This window comes from Neofelis nebulosa, chromosome 3 (assembly GCF_028018385.1).
Source record: "Neofelis nebulosa isolate mNeoNeb1 chromosome 3, mNeoNeb1.pri, whole genome shotgun sequence".
Lineage (NCBI taxonomy): Eukaryota > Metazoa > Chordata > Mammalia > Carnivora > Felidae > Neofelis > Neofelis nebulosa.
Genome location: NC_080784.1, coordinates 114,979,298 through 114,996,905, shown reverse-complemented (window position 1 = coordinate 114,996,905; position 17,608 = coordinate 114,979,298). Strand labels below are relative to the sequence as shown.

The following is a 17,608-nucleotide window of genomic DNA, read 5'->3' as shown; positions in this document are numbered from 1 at the left end:
CTGCCAAGAAAACCCATCAATTTATTATAAGTTTAAAAGTTACCTGGTCAAGTATTTCAATAGTAAATATTGATAGAGAGCTTATAAAATTGCTGCTTTTTAAAAAGTCTGGAAAGTATCAATTAAGGGTTCCAAACATTTAAGTTAGACCCCAGTTTGCTCCATTAGTCACAAGGGATACACTTGCCCTGTCTCATAGAGAACACATCTCTTAGCAGAATAGCTCCACCAGCTCGGTTTGGGAAGTTATCAGGTTCCCAGCGATGATATATATCCAAAGTTAGGAATGTGGCCCTTTCTCTAGAACATACTATTCTTTCTGCCCACTTCTGCCTGTAATGACTTAAAAAGAACCACTTCTCCTGGAGCTGCCTTCTCTGACATTCCAAGCAGTTCATCTTAATAACTCTGACCATAGGTTACCCAAAAGTTATATATGGCTTGGGATCGTAGGCTAGGGAGAGTCAACAGCCGGTGGTAAGCAAAGAGGCATACAGGAATACAGCTGGGCTTTCCAAAGGGTAGAAAGCTTTCAACACACACAGACATTTTCAGAGGTAGTTGAGGGTCTGGGATTTGCTTTTAAACATCTGCTAATAATTTTCAATGTAAATAAGAAATCTACAAAAGATAGCTCTTTGTATCTTGCTTTACCATCTGTTTTGACTCCACAGTTAAAGACTTAAAATTTTTTTTTCAAAAACAATGTTTAGTAATAAGACTGCTATTAGGAAAAGGTTACCGTCTTAAAAATACACCTGAATCTACTATGAGGACCAAGTGCTAAGGAATAAACACCAAAGCAGGGCAGCATATAATGCTCTAATGTGTATGTGAAGCACCTTTTCATTTGTCTCATTAAATTCGTTTTTCTTCCATTTAGCCAAAGGTTATAGCAAAATATGGTATTTCTCATATGAATAGTTCATAAAATGGGAGTGGCTGGGCATCTGAATTTTGTTTATGTCACCTTCTAGGCACATTACATAATACTTAGTTATCCTGGTTTTGCTCCCCAAGAGGCCACCAATTTTACAAGAAAAAGAGACATGGAAACCTTGTCCTTGTAACCAGTCTTGTCACTAATAGAAGTGAGACTTCTCATATGTGGATCTTGAGAAACTTAACAGAAGACCATGGGGGAAGGGAAGGGGGCAAAAATAGTTACCGAGAGGGAGGGAGGCAAACCATAAGAGACTCTTAAATACAGAGAACAAACTGAGGGTGGATGGGGGAGGTGGGGGAGAGGGGGAAATAGTGATGGGCATTGAGGAGGGCACTTGGGATGAGCACTGGGTATTGTATGTTAAGTGATGAACCACGGGAATCTACCCCAAAAACCAAGAGCACACTTTACACACTGTATGTTAGCCAATTTGACAATAAATTATATTAAAATAAAATAATAGAAGTGAGACTTATTCATATGTTCAATGGGCTACAAGAAAACAGCATATCATGTGTTAATTAAAATAGAGAAAAATAAAGTCAGATCCTTCCAAGCATAAAATGTATAGTTAAAATTTTGTAATAAACATATATTTCTAAGTGAAGATTTCCCCGTATTTTCAAATAAGATAATGCTAAACACACATTGTAATCCATTTTACATGTGACTTCATTGTTTTGGTAAACACAGTGGTGAAAACTGAGTTACAGACTGCTTCTTTTAAAATATTCTCCCCTTAACACACACCTTTTTCTGAGATCGGTCAAGACAACTTGGCACACTAAAGCAGCAATGTCCAGGAAGATCACCTCCCCCACTTTTTGCTTTAGTTTGAATGTCAAAATAAATCTTAAAATAATCCTTTCACAAAAGTAAGGCAGCTTTATGCTGTAAAACGTTATTTCTTTGTCAAAGGTTAGATTCTTCTGTCCCCTTCTGCTGTCACCGCCTGTCAGCATCTTCTTTAAAGATCACTTTTTTCTTCGTAGCGGCACCTACATGCGGCTCGTTGGCTGTCCAGGTATGGTTTGCAGCCTAAATGTATAACACTATCAAACAAGAGCTCCACTGCTGTTTCACACGCTGTGAAGTAAGAAAGCACCGTGACCACAAGGCAACCACAAAGCACTGCTCTCTCCTCACATACATTACACGTTACGGCATGATGTCAAGCACACCCTTGGTGGGCACTTAACATATGTTATGTCACCCTCACCCTCACCCTCGCCAGCCAGAGCACCTACATACAGACTGTCGGGGTCAGCACCTTTAGCATGTATCTGCTTTGTTTGCTCGCAAATGTTCAGTTTTTTACGTACTCGGCAAACAAGTCTCTCTGAATGGTACTGATTAGTTCATCACTGTTAATTTTCCTTTATCTGAAAAATACCACGATTAAAGATGCCTTGGAACACTCAAGTTTGCATTTCAATAAAAGATTTTTAGGTGTAGAAGAAATAAAGGTTAAAAACAGAGAAACCTCAAAACATTTAATTATGGCCAATGACTTCTAAGAACTGATCACACATCATTTAAGATGCTTAAGGTAAATGGACCCCAGTCTTTCTCTCTCTCTTTCTCATTATCCAAATTTGGCTTGGGAAGGGAAACATAGGAATCAAAAATGTTTTTCCTCTGGCAGAGTTTAAAATTTTTTTTTAGGGAAAAAAAAAGGTAATATGGGGTGCTTGGGTGGCTCAGTCGGTTAAGCATCCGACTCTTAATTTCGGCTCAGGTCATGATCTCACCGCTCATAAATTTGAGCCCTGTGTTGGAGCCTAACAGGGCAGAGCCTGCTTGGGATTCTCTGTCTCTCCCTCTCTCTCTGATCCTCCCATGCGCTCACTCTCTCTCAAAATAAATAAATAAACTTAAAAAAAAAAAGTAGACTTACTTTTCTTATTCTCAGAGGCCTAGAGCAGCCAGGTTAGATTATCCTAACACACTCCACTTACAGAGACCTAGCACAGAGTGGCTTTTAATTGTCCAATCTTCCAATTTCAAATACTCATGTTAAGGAAGAAACTATTCATTGCAAAATCTTGACATTCTCAAAGTTCTCCAAAAGGCTATGTCATTAAGGAACACAACTACCACAGAAGTGTCAAGGCTATAATTATTAAATAGGGCATTGCAGGGAAATTGGCTGCATCATTTGGCCACACTCGTAGGTCCTTAGATCAGAAGACAGGAAATACATCCATGCATGCTTCAGCCATACAACTAGGTTACCTTAGCCGAAAGCATGCAAGGGCATTCAGAGGCTGGAAGTTCAAGCTGCACCTGGAGCAGAGATTTCTTTCTTGACAGTTATTACTAGGAATTCAGAATCAGACCTACAACAGGACACTGTCTGGGGAATACTGTAGCAGCCAGAATGCAAGTTTAGAATTGGAAGTATGCAACTTGGGACAAGTTACTTCTTTCCGAACCTGTTTCCTTCCTTGAAAAATGGGTATAACACTACCTACTTGTTTGGGTTTTGTGGACATTGAGGAAAATCTATCTAAGAGATCTAGCATGGTATCTTACGAAAAGTGCTTCTTAAAAGTTAGTTTCCTGTCCTGCCCCTTCTCTTCTGATTTCAACGTATGGTAAATAATTCGGCTGGACAGTGAAGAGATTTTGTAACTTCTAGTATTTGTACAGTGACTTGTATTTCCACTGATATTTCATTTTATACTTATGATGACTCTGTGAGGTGGGTATTCATGTTATTTTATAAATGAGAACACTGAAGCACCTTTACTCTTTGCTGGTTTTGCTTTGTGTCCCTTCACTGTGAGTACGACTATATGCTGAATCTTGTCAGTCCTCCTAGCAAACCTGGGGTTGGTTTTGGGGACCCTCCTAACAGAGATACATATGAAGGGACAGAGTTAAGGCTCAAATCTTCTAGAACTTCCCACTCCAAATACAATGTGTTATACTCTTAAAATCACTGGATCCAGGGTTTCAAACTTTAGGCTCTAGAGAATTACAGATATACTACTGGACACAGACCTTGGATGAATTCTTCTCTGCCTCGTACACCCCACTCCCAAGGTTTCTTAACACTTTTTGCTTCCACGACTATAACTCATTTGAGATGACAAAACCAATGACTCCTCATCCCAAAAAACTGAAGGGGCTGTGTCACGATAGATAAGGTAACACACATCCTTACCCTGAACATGCTGAGCCAGCCCGAGTGTCTTCTGCACGTTCCGGCAGATCTTAGAGAGGCAATACTGGAATTCCTCATCACAGTCATTCTTGCTTTTGCCACAGGTCTCGTAGCACCTGTCGTGCTGGTTGCAGCACTTTGTCAGGGAAGGGATGCCAATATTGAGCTGAAAGAGGCATTTGGATGGATTATTGTTGATGAAATTCAAAACTCCTCTGCCGAAGCACTGCACTCAAATAGACTTAGAAATCAAGGACAATGACTGCTGCATAATTTCCAAAATCCATTTCCGTCTACAAATATTTTCCGTGTTATTTCTACATCTCCCCATTACTCACCCGCACCCACCCATGTTCTCTCCCTCTCAGCCATGCCTCAAACTTCCTATTTTGCAATATTCACAGTTATCTGCTGATAACAAACGTAACTTCCAGTTGTCCAAAACACCAAACAAAGTTTTAAAAACAGAAAGGTCAAGCCAAGACCTAAGATTGATTTAGGGATATTCCAAAGTATTTTGTACCTCTCCCCCTATAAAATGTTCTTTATATAAAATATCACTGAAAACTTTTAAGCTCCTACGACTCATATTTTATGTTATCATGGTTCAATCTTTCAGTGTTAATCCACTCCCTAAAGATACTGTTCCTTCGAATCTGTAACTTATCTTTAACTGATTTAAATAACTACGTGCAAAAATCTTGTCTAGGAATCAGTCATGTTTTCCCACAAAAGCTATCCCACTTCACCTAGTTTTAATAGAGTATAAATAGGCTTTATTTATACTTTTTCATCCTAAGAAGCATTCCTTCTATACTCCAAACTTTAAAAAAAAATGTTTTTTTAATCTTTGAGAGAGAGAGGGACAGAGTGTGAGTGAGGGAGGCGCAGAGAGAGAGGGAGACACAGAATCCGAAGCAGGCTCCAGCCTCTGAGCTGTCAGCACAAAGCCCGACATGGGGCTCGGGCTCACGAACCATGAGATCATGACCTGAGCTAAAGTCGGGTGCCCAACTGACTGCACCACCCAGGCGCTCCTTCTATACTCTAAACTTTTAAACTATGTGTGTGACACAAGGAAATATCATTTCAACAGAATTAACATCTACAAGATTAAAAAATAAAACATGAATTTTAGTCCATTTAATTTTATCAGAATTTATTAAATGTTTTAGCTATAAAAGAATATAATAAATCTAATTACCATTACAATAAGCAAAATTATTTGTGAACCTGAGAACACACTGACAGTCTTGCGTTATTAAGAGTACTTGCATAGCCTACCGGTCATAAAACTTGTCAAATAAGAAAATAATAATATTTACGTGAACACCAAACAGTGGAGAGCCACATCCATTAGGCGGGGAGGGTTTATACCCATAACGTGGGAAAGGCTTAGATCCTATAAAATAGAAATGGTATCATAATTAATTTTCAAATATGATAGAAAATACATATGCAAAAAGGTCTATGATGTGCTATGCTAGCCTTGGAAATATTTAACATTTAAATTTTTTTTCAATGTTTACTCATTTTTTTGAGAGACAGAGTGCAAGCAGGGGAGGGGCAGAGAGAGAGGGAGGTACAGAATCCAAAGCAGGCTCCAAGCTCTGAGCTGTTGGCGCAGAGCCTGACGTGGGGCTCAAACTCACAAACTCACGAATTCATGATCATGACCTAAGCCAAAGCTGGACACTTAACCAACTGAGCCACCCAGGTGCCCTGGAAATATTTAATATTTAGATATTGACATAAGTGACTGCCTTTATTCTAAGCCTAACCATACAAAAGCTTACTGTGGACTTCAGGAAATTTCAGAGGTTACTTGCCAGATTGGGCCCATATATATGACAGATAAATCCACCCTGTTTCCCTGTATATTCTAACACTTACATTTTTTGGTTAAAACTTTATAGGGCAAGAACGGTACACTCCCAAACTTCAGTTAATACTCCACTGCACACAAACCTCAATAACCATTAACTAACTAGTTTACTCACAGAGCTTGAAGCTGAGGAAGATGAGGTCATCCAATGAACATTTAATTACCTTAATGCCATCATAAGACATTACAGGACCACACATTCTAGCCTGCACTCCAGCCAACCATTTCACAAATATACCCCTTTTCCAGCTAAGGACAAAGATCAGGAATAAAGACTGCTTGGTGAACCATATTACTACATTTATATTCTCCCTAACAGCACAATGGATCAGTAACAAGGAGAAAGATGACTTCACCACAGCAATCTTAAATGCTGCAAAATATATCAGAAATATCTCGCATGTAATATAGAAATGATTCCAATATACCCAACAGTCACCTAACTTTCTCTTGAAGGTTTCTCACAATCCTTCTACAGTGTCAAGAAACAGCCTATCCCATTGTGGAATAGCACTAACTGTTAAATTCTTTCCTGTTTCCTGTAAATTCTACCTATAAACAATCCTCTACCACCTGGGAAACACGAAACAAGCCGATTGTTTATCTTATATCATAATCCTTCCAACATTTGGGACTACCATTTATCTTTAATTCTAAAAGCAAAACATCCCCAGTTATTCCAAACACTTCCCCATAATTGCTTACTTAAGAGACACAAAGTATCCACCAACTTTCATTCAACTAATATTTATTACTAGAAGACTTAAATAAAGATAAGTTTACCCTCCAAAAGTAAAGGGAGGGGGAAAAAAGCAACCCTTCCAGTAATCAGCCATCAAAATAAATAACTCCCTCAAAGTAAGGATCTAAAAATGGTTTGAGTTGCTAAGACTCACATGCTCGACTGAGGTGACAAAGAAGTAGAGCCTGAAGAGAGTATAAGCTCATGAAGATATAAAGCTTTAGCTTAGCCTGCTCCACTCAGTCTGAAGAACAGTATGTACAAAAAGAACGGTTATGACCGATCGAGGAACCAGGAGGCCAATGACAGACGTTGGTCTTGTTTCTCCAGCACTGTCCAAGAAGGATGGTTGTTTCTGGGCCCTTGGAAAATGAAGGAACACACCTCACGCTATCAGGGACGAGTCACTGTGATCCTTCAACTCCTACTTTTAGTCTTTCATTCTTAAGAAAACTATTAATGATTTGGCTATCCCCTGAAAGGGCCCACAGAGGGAGGATATACTAACCACTTGGAAGTCTTAATGGGCACCTCAAACTCAAAATGTACTTCCTGACATTCATCCCCAAACCTGCTCCATCCACAGTTCCCTCTTGTCAAGTAGAAGACTCCAACCTTCCTGGTGCTCAGGAAAAAAACCTTAGCCATTTCTGACTCTCTCATTTTCTTATGTCCCACATCCATGCCAACAGCATGTCCTGTTTGACTCTACCTTCAAAATATTGAGAATCCGGGGCGCCTGGGTGGCTCAGTCGGTTAAGCGTCTGACTTCAGCTCAGGCCATGATCTCACACTCTGTGAGTTCAAGCCCTGCGTCGGGCTCTGTGCTGACAGCTCAGCTCCTGGAGCCCACTTCAGATTCTGTGTCTCCCCCTCTCTCTGCCCCTCCCCTGCTCATACTCTGTCTCTGTCTCAAAATAAAAACATTAAAAAAAAAATATTCAGAATCTGATCACTCCTTACCACCTCCACTGCTACCATCCTGCTTTAAGCCACCATGGATTACTGCCATAACCTCCTAATGTCTCCCTACTTTGCTCTCCCCACCCCACCCCATCTCCAACTATAGTCTATTCTCAACACTGAACCTGAGTGATCCTATTAAAATGTTAGATCAAGTCTTTCCTCTGCTCAAACCCAAGGGGTTCTCATCTTATTCAGAATAAAAGCTAAAATCCTTTCAATGCCTATAAATTCTGTATAGTCGGCTACACACACACCCTGACTTCTCTGACCTCATCTCCTTACTATTCTCTCTCCTCTCCCTTTCTTCCACACTTCATTCCATCACCTCTGACCTCTCTGTGGTTCCACACACACTCCAGGTCTACTCCGGCCTTCATGCCATTGACCCTGCTGTTCTATGAGGACGCTCTTTCTCCTCATATCTACAGTTATTCCTTCACTTTCTCAGCAAGGCCTTCTGTGACCATACCATTTGTAGCATGCATATCCTTTAAACATACTATATCATTAATCTACTTATTATCTGTCCCTCCCCATACTAAAATATTAACTCCTTTTAGGGCAAGAGTTTTGTTTTGTACCTCCAAAGCCTAGAACAGTGCCTACTATATGGTTAGGTTCTCAGTAAATATTTGTTGATGAATGAATGAATGAATCAATCAATCAATGAGATGACTTGAAGGCAAATCCCCATGGCAGTTCTAATTATCCTTATAAATAAACTGGTACTGCTGCTTATCCTTCAGTCTCCTTTTAGTTTGGTGACCGTTAATCAACCTCCAAAGACTGATCACTTCTAGTTTGTCACATGTCTTTAAAATGTGCCATCTCAAACTAAACACTACTAGGTATGATGATGTATTAATACAGCCTAAGATAGTTAGCATATATTTTAGCTGTGTCTCAGTTGTAAGATACATCAGACAGTAGGAAAAAACAACCAGTTCTTTCTAAAATGAACTTTTTAATATCTCCTGCTAGACACTTAGCACTTCTACAGTTTAAATTTTGAGTCTAAGTATTAGATCGTGAATCTCTTGTTAGATCATTTTTCAGGACTGTTCAGCACATTTTTTTAAAGTTTATTTTTATTTTATTTTTTGAGAGAGACAGAGAGAGCGGGAGAGACAGGGAATCCCAAGCAGGCTCTGCACTGTCAGCACAGAGCCCAATGTGGGGCTTAAACTCACAAACCATGAGATCATGTCCTGAGCCGAAACCAAGAGTGGGACACTTAACCGACTGAGCCAGCCAGGTGCCCCTGTTCAACACATTTTAAATTTAGAGCTGTCTACCCAGTGTTGCTGCTCCCAGATATTCACAGATATGAGACACAGATATTAACCAGGGCAGAGGTCTGCTACACCCTGTCATAGATAAGCCCTCTCTATAAGCAGCCATGAAGTCATTAACCCAACCTTTGGGTAGACTACTCAACCAGTTGTGACTTCATCTAAATCAAGTTTTCTCCAACCTACATTTCTCATGAGAGTATCATGAGAAACTAGCCATTTGATCTATGGTTTTCTTTGTCCTACCACATGAGAACTCGTTTCACTGAGTGGATGGAGGCTAGCTCAGCATCATATTCTTGGGGAAGCCATTCTATTTCCTTGAAGCTTCATCATGATGCTCTCTGTCAGGGGTTTTAACAACCAACTGTTCAGGGGCACCTGGGTGGCTCAGTCGGTTAAGTGTCCACCTCATAGCTCAGGTCATAATCTCCGGGTCATGAGATCAAGCCCCATATCAAGCTCCCTGCTCATTTTTTTTTAAGTTTATTAGTTTTGAGAGAGAGAGAGAGCAAGCAGAGGAGGGGTAGAGAGGGAGAGAGAAAATCCAAGCAGGCTCTGCACTGCCAGCACAGAGCCCCACACGGGGCTTGAACTCACAAACCATGAGATCATGACCTGAGCTGAAATCTAGAATCAGATGCTTAACCGACGAAGCCACCCAAGTGCCCCAGAAATGTTTCTCTCTTGATGCTTTGTTTTATCATCTGTGTGGACAGAAAAAATCTAAAGATTTGCCTGGACTGAGGTTATGATAGATCTTTTCTACATATTTTTTAAAAACTTGATGTAAATACTTCCAAATAGACCAATTTCCTTCCAACTTCCTGAAAGCCACTGAAGCAGATGACTTGTCATAAAGGGAAGGCTGTTGCAATCCCTATCAAAATTACACGAGCTTTCTTCATAGAGCTAGAACAAACAATCCTAAAATTTATATGGAACCATAAAAGGCCCCAAATAGGCAAAGCAATGCTGGAAAACAAAAACAAAAACAAAAACCAAAGCTAGAGGCATCACAATCCCAGACTTCAAGATCTATTACAAAGCTGTAATCATTACGGTATTGGCACAAAAACAGACACACAAATCAATGGAACAGAATAGAGACCCCAGAAATGGACCCACAAATGTATGGCCAACTAATCTTTGACAAAGCAGGAAAGAATATCCAACGGAATAAAGATAGTCTCTTCAGCAAGTGGTGCTGGGAAAACTGGACAGCGACATGCAGAAGAAGGAACCTGGACCACTTTCTTACACCATACACAAAAATAAACTCAAAATGGATGAAAGACCTAAATGTAAGACAGGGAGCCATCAAAATCCTCGAGGAGAAAGCAGGCAAAAACTTCTTTGACGTTGGCCGCAGCAATTTCTTACTCAACACGTCTCCAGAGCAAAAGTGAACTATTTGGGACCTAATCAAGATATTTCTGCAGGGTGAAAGAAACAATCAGCAAAACTAAAAGGCAACTGACAGAATGGGAGAAGATATTTGCAAATGATGTATCAGATAAAGGGTTAGTATCCACAATCTATAAAGAATTCATCAAATTCAACAACCCAAAAAAACATATAATCCATGAAGAAATAGGCATAAGACAGAATAGAAACTTCTCCAAAGAAGACATCCAGATGGTTAACAGACACATGAAAGAAATGCTCAACATCACTCATCATCAGGGAAATACAAATCAAAACCACCATGAGGTACCACCTCACACCAGTCAGAACAGCTAAAATTAACAACTCAAGCAATAACAGATGCTGGTGAGGATGTGGAGAAAGAGGATCTCTTTTGCACTGCTGGTGGGAATGCAAACTGGTGCAGTCACTCTGGAAAACAGTGTGGAGATTCCTCAAAAAATTAAAAATAGAACTACTGTATGACCCAGCAATTGCACTACCAGGTATTTATCCAAGGGTGTGCTGTTCTGAAGGGGCAGAGGCACCCCAATGTTTATAGTAGTGATATCAACAATAGCCAGAGTATGGAAAGAGCCCAAATGTCCATCGACAGATGAATGGATAAATAAGATGTGGTGTATGTGTGTGTATGTGTGTGTATGTGTGTGTGTATATATATATATATACATATATATATATACACGTATATATATATATGTATATATGTATATATATATATATATACACACACACATACATACAATGTAATATTACTTGACAATCAAAAAGAATGAAATCCTGCCATCTGCAACTACGTGGATGGAACTGGAGGGTATTATGCTAAGTGAAATTAGTCAGAGAAAGACAAATATCATATGACTTCATTCATATGATGAATTTAAGATACCAAACAGATGAACATAAGGGAAGGGAAGCAAAAATAATTATAAAAATTATAAAAAATAATTTAAAAATTATAAAAAAATATAAATTATAAAAACAGGGAGGGTTTTAATAATATATTTATATTATATTAATACATAATTATATATATATATATATATATATATATTTAACATATATGTTAATATATGTTAAATATATGGGGTGCCTGGGTGGCTCAGTCAGTTGAACGTCTGACTTAGGCTCAGGTCATTATCTCATGGTCTGTGGGTTCGAGCCCCGCGTCGGGCTCTGTGCTGACAGCTAAGAGCCCGGAGCCTGCTTCCGATCCTGTGTCTCCCTCTCCCTCTGCTCCTCCCCCACTCTCACTTTGTCTCACTCTGTGTCTCAAAAATAAATAAATGTAAACAAATTAAAAAAAAAAAAAGAGACTCTTAAATATAGAGAACAAACAGAGGATTGCTGGAGTGGTTGTGGGAAGGGGGATGGGCTAATTGGATATGGGGCATTAAGGAATCTACTTCTGAAATCACTGTTGCACTATATGATAACTTGGATGTAAATTAAAAAATAATTAATTAATTTAAAAAAAAAAAAAGAAAGAAAGGGAAGGCTGTTGGGGCAACGATCTCACCACTGCGCTCTATAGGAAACGCAGCGTAGAAATTCAAACCTGTTTTCCCAAACACTTGAGATTTTAATTCGTGATTACTAATCTGCAGAAGGTCCTTGTGCTACTTTATTTTTCTAGTCCATTCACTCTCCTATTTTCCTCAAATCTCCAACACTTCTATTCCCATCTTCTCTCTCAGCTATGATGATCTTGATTCCTACCTCATGGAGAAAAACCGAGGCAATCAAAAGAGAACCTGGCCATCTATCCACCTAATCATCATCTGCGCCCATATCGTCTACCTTTGTTCCTATTAAGAGAAAAATGTCCTCTGTGCTCTTGGCCAATCTATTTATATATTGGAACCCACTCCTGTCACTTACCTAAGGATATGATACGAATAGGTCTCCTTCCTCTCTCCCGTTATCAGTGTTTTCACTCTCTACTGAATCATCCTCAAAAGTACACATATATATTATTATTTTTCCTAATGACCTAAAAACTTTTTTCCACGTCTGCCCTATTACAGTTAATGGTAACCCCATCCTTCCAGTTATCCAGGCCAAAAACTTTGGATTCATTTTTTATTCTATTCACACCTCCCTTCTGAGCCATCAGCAAATCCTTTGGGCTCTTCCTTTAAAATGTATCCAAAAATCCAACCATTTCTCACTATCTTTATTGCTACAAACCTGTACAAAACCACCATCGTCTTTTGTCTGAATTCCTGCACTTGTCACCCTGCCTCCATTCTTGCTTCCCACCTTCCTGGACCCTTTTTATCCTTTGCACAACAGTCAAAGGGATCCTGTTAAAACATAAATCACTGAATAAATTTACTTATTTGTAATTCTAAAACATTTTACAAGCCAATTTTGTTTTATATTTTTCAGAAGAAATCAGAAAGTTTTCTTCCTCAAATCTTTTCTGTCAGGGAGAAAAAAAATTAAAAAACAAATAGCAACTCTCTAATTTGTTCTCCCAAATAACTTTACTTCAATCTCAATAAAGCCTTGTTCCCACACTAGGGAGGATGGCCAGAAGGGAGCAAGTCTCCATAACGCCAATCCTTTTGATAAAACAAAGAAAACTGAATGCAACAAGTCTGTGTCCTTTAATCTGACCACCCTCTCCCTACTACTAAGTCTTTTTTTTTTTTAAGCTCTTTACCACAACTATTAAACACCCCTGAATCACCATGCTCCCCTAGCTTTGGGATTTGTCTGTTTCTGTTTGGTTCTGATTTGGTCACCTGCATTCCAAAATACAGGAGAGGTTGAAACAGTGTTCTAGGAAGACTTCTCAGGTAACAGCAATTAAAGAACAATTTTCATTATGTTGGAATTATCAACATGGTGACTTGGAACCACAGTCTTATAAGCAGACAGCATTTTACTAAGACACAAAAGGATGTTCACTGAAGAATGTCATTTCCTAAATTCTCAAGTTCATTTGTGGTTTCTTTTTTTTTGTGCCGGAGATCTTGCTCAAAACTCCACATGGTAAATTTAGTGGGGCTTGTTGAAGATAAAAAGGGTTAAGTAATACGAAAGATTAAAGTCATCTTTATAACAGGAATAGTATCCAATCAAATGCAGAGATATTTTAAATGTAAATAAACTCTAGAACCCTTGATTCCTAACAAGTAAATGAAGACTGCTCCTTCCAAGCTTTTCCTATCTCAGTAAATGGCAACTACATCCTTTCCTTGGTTCAGGCCAAAACCTTCCGAGTCATCCTTGACTAGCCTTTCTCCGCAGGTCCTTTACACCTGCCCTTCTCTCTGCCTACAGGGTTCCTTCTCCAGATAATCACAGTGTCGTCACCTTCACCATTTTCAGATTTCTTCTCAAATATTATCTTATCAGTGAGACCTTCCCTGAACAACCTATTTAAATGAGTAAACTGCCTACCAACACAGCCACTGCTGTTTTTACTATTGTTCTCTAAACACTGTTCTACTTCAGACCTACATATACTGCATATTTGGCTTTTTTTACTTGTTGTTTCGTTTACTGACTGCCTCTCCCCACCAGAATGTAAGCTGCATGATGAATTCTGTGTATTCTCTATTGCTGAATCTCCAATTGGTAGAACACTTGAGAACTAACAGGCACTCAAGTATTTGTATCATGACTAAGTAAAATTATGATATGACTCAGGAAAGGCAACCATTTAATCTTCATATAATTCACTTACTCCTCCCAATAAGCTCTACAACGACAAAAACATCCTTCCTGACTGCAAACTGGTGACATTTAGGCGTAAATTTTGGAAGGAAACATTTTGCACCTCGTAGCATACAAGATATGGCTCATTCTTTAATTCCATTAACATAAAACTGGAAATTATTTTGAGAATTACAGGCAGCAGGTGGCATCACAATTTTACATTAAAGAGATTTATTTTAAATTCACCTACATCCAAACTGGTTTACCATTAGTCACTGAGGTCCCCATTACTTTGAGCTGCCAAGCATTAAATGAACTAGGCCCAGACTTCATCTCTTATTTGAAATATGATCTCCCTAACAAAATCTTGACATTTTGAATTTCCAAAGAGAAGCCCTACTATCTTATCTGAACTGTTACAATATTTAAACATTCAAAAAAAGCAAGTGCTTGAAAAGATCTCTGCTGAGATAGAGTTTATTTTAACCAAAATGCCCCAAACAAGTTCTCAGATTCAAACAAAATTAAAGTTAAAAAATATGAAAAAGCAAATCAAAACAATGATATTAGTATTAATCATTACTAATTGGAAGAGGCGCCACTGATAACCAAGGAAAGAAAATTCCTACCAAGTCGTGATAGACAATTTCTCCAAGAGTTATCACAACTCTTTCTGAACAGAGCACACTAAAATGTCTGTACAAAGGTCGTAATTTATTTTCTGTAGCTCTGCAGGAAAAAAAAAGAAATTAAAACCAATTACTGAGAAAGTTACAACGTCATGATTAAAATTCTCGGTATATTCTGCATGTTCAGCTGACTAACAGCGCTAAAATACAGAGCTAAAATCAGTCGGTTCCACTCCATTTCCATGACGAGTACGTCACAAAGTTCTTAGGCAACTTTGGGCAATAGCAAAAGAAAAAAATAAGAAAGAAAAGGTAGTAATGGAAAAACAATGAAAACAGAACGGAGAGTATACCCTCAGGTGACCTCTTACATCCTAACAATTGTGGTGCGAACTTCTAACCTGATTGCTCAATCACAAGAACGGGAAGATTCTAGCAGTGATTAAGATTTTCCACGGCTAGAGGACAACGTCAAGGTGTGCATCTCCCACTTCCACTGCCTCCGTCCCCGCAACACCCTGAAATTGAGGGCCTCGCAGGGCCTGGGCTCCCTCTCACCGTCACTGCACTTATACTGGCAGAGCCCGTCCTCGCCTCCCAGGAGGTCCAAGGCGGCGTTCAGGTACGTGTCTATTTTGTGAACGCCGTTCCGGATGGTCTTCAGGGTGGCCCTCCAGTCGGTGGTCTGGGCCTGCTCCTGGCACCTGAGAGCTGCGGGCAGGACGAGGAGTAGCAGGAGAGCGAGCGCGGGCCGCGGGAGCAGGGCCATCAGCGCTGCGCCGGGCAGTACCCCCACGGAGCCCACGGGGCGCCTTGGAAGAGGCGCCAGCCCCCAGCTGCTAAGTCCCCAGCAGGCTACATGCCCACGCCTCCTTCCGAACTGGGAGGCGGGCCTCGCCGCCTTTACTGAGCTCCCGCGGGGAGGCGGTGCCGTCGCCAAGACGCGAGACACTGCGCACGCGCTGACCTAGTCCGCCGTCCCTACGGTGCGCCTGCGCCAGGGCGTGGTGCGTCAGAGGCTGGAGAAAGCGAGAGTGCGGGGCTGCTGTGGTGTCCACCGCGCCGTAGTAATTCCCACTTTGCGCCTCCGCCCGGGCTCTGGTTAGTATTGCTTGAGGGTGTAGTATTAACTCAATACCGGTGTCGGGCACCATCCCCCAAGGAGGCTGACTAAATCCGTACCGAGTGGCTGTGACCGTCGGGTTTTTTTTTAAAGCCCCCTCCCGGGTGGTTGTAGGGTGCAGCCAGGACAGGTTCAGCCCAGCAGTTCCCTCCCCAGCACGTCTCGTGGGACATCTTTTCGGGGTGTTCACCGTAGAAGAAATGAGTTCCTGTGGCCCCTTACAGAGGCGAGGGGGTACAGCTGAGTTTTCTGTTTGAAATCGTGATTCTGCCTGAGAGGTGGAACCGAATCCAGAACTACCTCCTCGCGTTCTCGCCCGGTCTTCTAAGACCCACGGTGGCTGCGGCTGGGAGAGCGTGAGCCAGACAGGTCGGCACTAGGCGGAGGTGCTGCCTGACTGGCAAGCCTGAGCTAGAAGCTCCTTTAGAAATTCTGGAAGAAGAAAATAGTTGGACAATAAAAAGTGTTTTCTTTCTTGGTAAGGAAGAAACAGTGCTCTATACTTGGATACAGTTAAAAAAACAAAAAGCTTTTAAACATGGTTTTCCTACTCAACATATTTTCTAACTTGATAACTACCGTGACGTTTCTCAGTATCTTTCCCTGCGCTATGCAGAATCCTTAAATAACAATTGCAGTGGTTGCCAAAGCTATAAATACCTGATTATCTTAGTATCCCAGAAGTTTCCAAGAATTTCACAGTAAGATCAAGGGCAATATTGCAAGTATTAGGTGTGTATTTTCTCATTAAAATTCCCAATAAATTCTAGCTTGGCGTTTTGTGTTTGTCACAAGCTTCAGAAGTATAATAAATGTGCACTTTAGAGTTCGTAAGAATCCTATCCTTCTTTATTGAGAACTTACTCTGCCATGCACTTCACATACACAATCTCTCACATTCAGAACACCGCTTTACAAGGATGCAGACTTTGGGTAAGTTAGAAAAAGCTGTCTCTCTCCACAGAAAACAGATGGATGTAGCTCAACCCCAGCCTGCCACCCTCAGCCAGGTGTCCCTGGGCTATGATCAACTCACCACAATGGAGGATGGGAGACAGGTGCCTAGGGATGGAATCAAGGTACAGAGAAGTCTGTGAAGTATCCAGTCAAACCAGGAACTATTTTTACCTCACGAGATGCCAAAGATTTTTGTTTCTTCATTTTTGTACAGGATATACCAAAACATTCAGAAAAGGGAGCATAGAATTTTTTTTTTTTTTAAGCTTTCTGGAGCATTGGTTTTCTCATCTCTAGTGTGGGTGTTGAATTAGACTATCTCTGGAGTCCCACCTAGTTCCACCTCCCAAACCCTTAAACCGGGTTTGGTTCTTTGAAGTCTTCAGAGAAACTCTCCCATATGTGAGTATATCTTCCACAAGAAAAGAGAGAATGCAATAACCTGATTCCAACCCTTAGTAACCGAACCTCCAAAGGCTTTCCTTTTTTCTTTTCTCTATTCATTTACTCCTTGGTGATCTCATCTGTTCTCTTTCTTTTTTTTTAGATTTATATCCAAGTTAGCATATTGTGCAATAATGACTTCAGGAATAGAATCCAGTGATTCATTCCCTACATATAACACCCAGTGCTCATCCCAACAAGTGTCCTCCTTAATGTCCTTTGCCCACTTAGCCCATCCCTCCAGCAACCCTCAGTTTGTTCTCTATATTTAAAAGTCTCTTGTGTTTTGGGGCGCCTGGGTGGCTCAGTTGGTTGACCGTCCAACTTTGGCTCAGGTCATGATCTCACAGCTCGTGAG

The 17,608-nt window shown here is 40.4% G+C and overlaps 1 protein-coding gene across 3 annotated transcripts in view; it reads right to left on the bottom strand.

Annotated features, from left to right (window-relative positions):
• PLA2G12A (phospholipase A2 group XIIA) overlaps positions 1–15,637 on the bottom strand; it is a 35,778-nt gene extending 20,141 nt beyond the window's left edge. The window contains exons 1-4 of one of the 3 annotated variants that reach the window (XM_058721675.1): positions 15,285–15,637; positions 5,441–5,517; positions 4,116–4,281; positions 1,497–2,032 (exon numbers count right to left, since the gene is read on the bottom strand). In XM_058721675.1, the coding sequence (XP_058577658.1) occupies positions 1,914–2,032; positions 4,116–4,281; positions 5,441–5,517; positions 15,285–15,495 (573 nt within the window). In that variant the 5' untranslated portion in view covers positions 15,496–15,637 and the 3' untranslated portion in view covers positions 1,497–1,913. Of the gene's footprint in view, positions 1–1,496; positions 2,033–4,115; positions 4,282–5,440; positions 5,518–14,726; positions 14,783–15,284 lie in introns of those variants that run through there. The other 2 variants (XM_058721670.1, XM_058721676.1) reach the window with 2 other exon arrangements.
• Between the last annotated feature and the right edge of the window lie 1,971 nt (positions 15,638–17,608).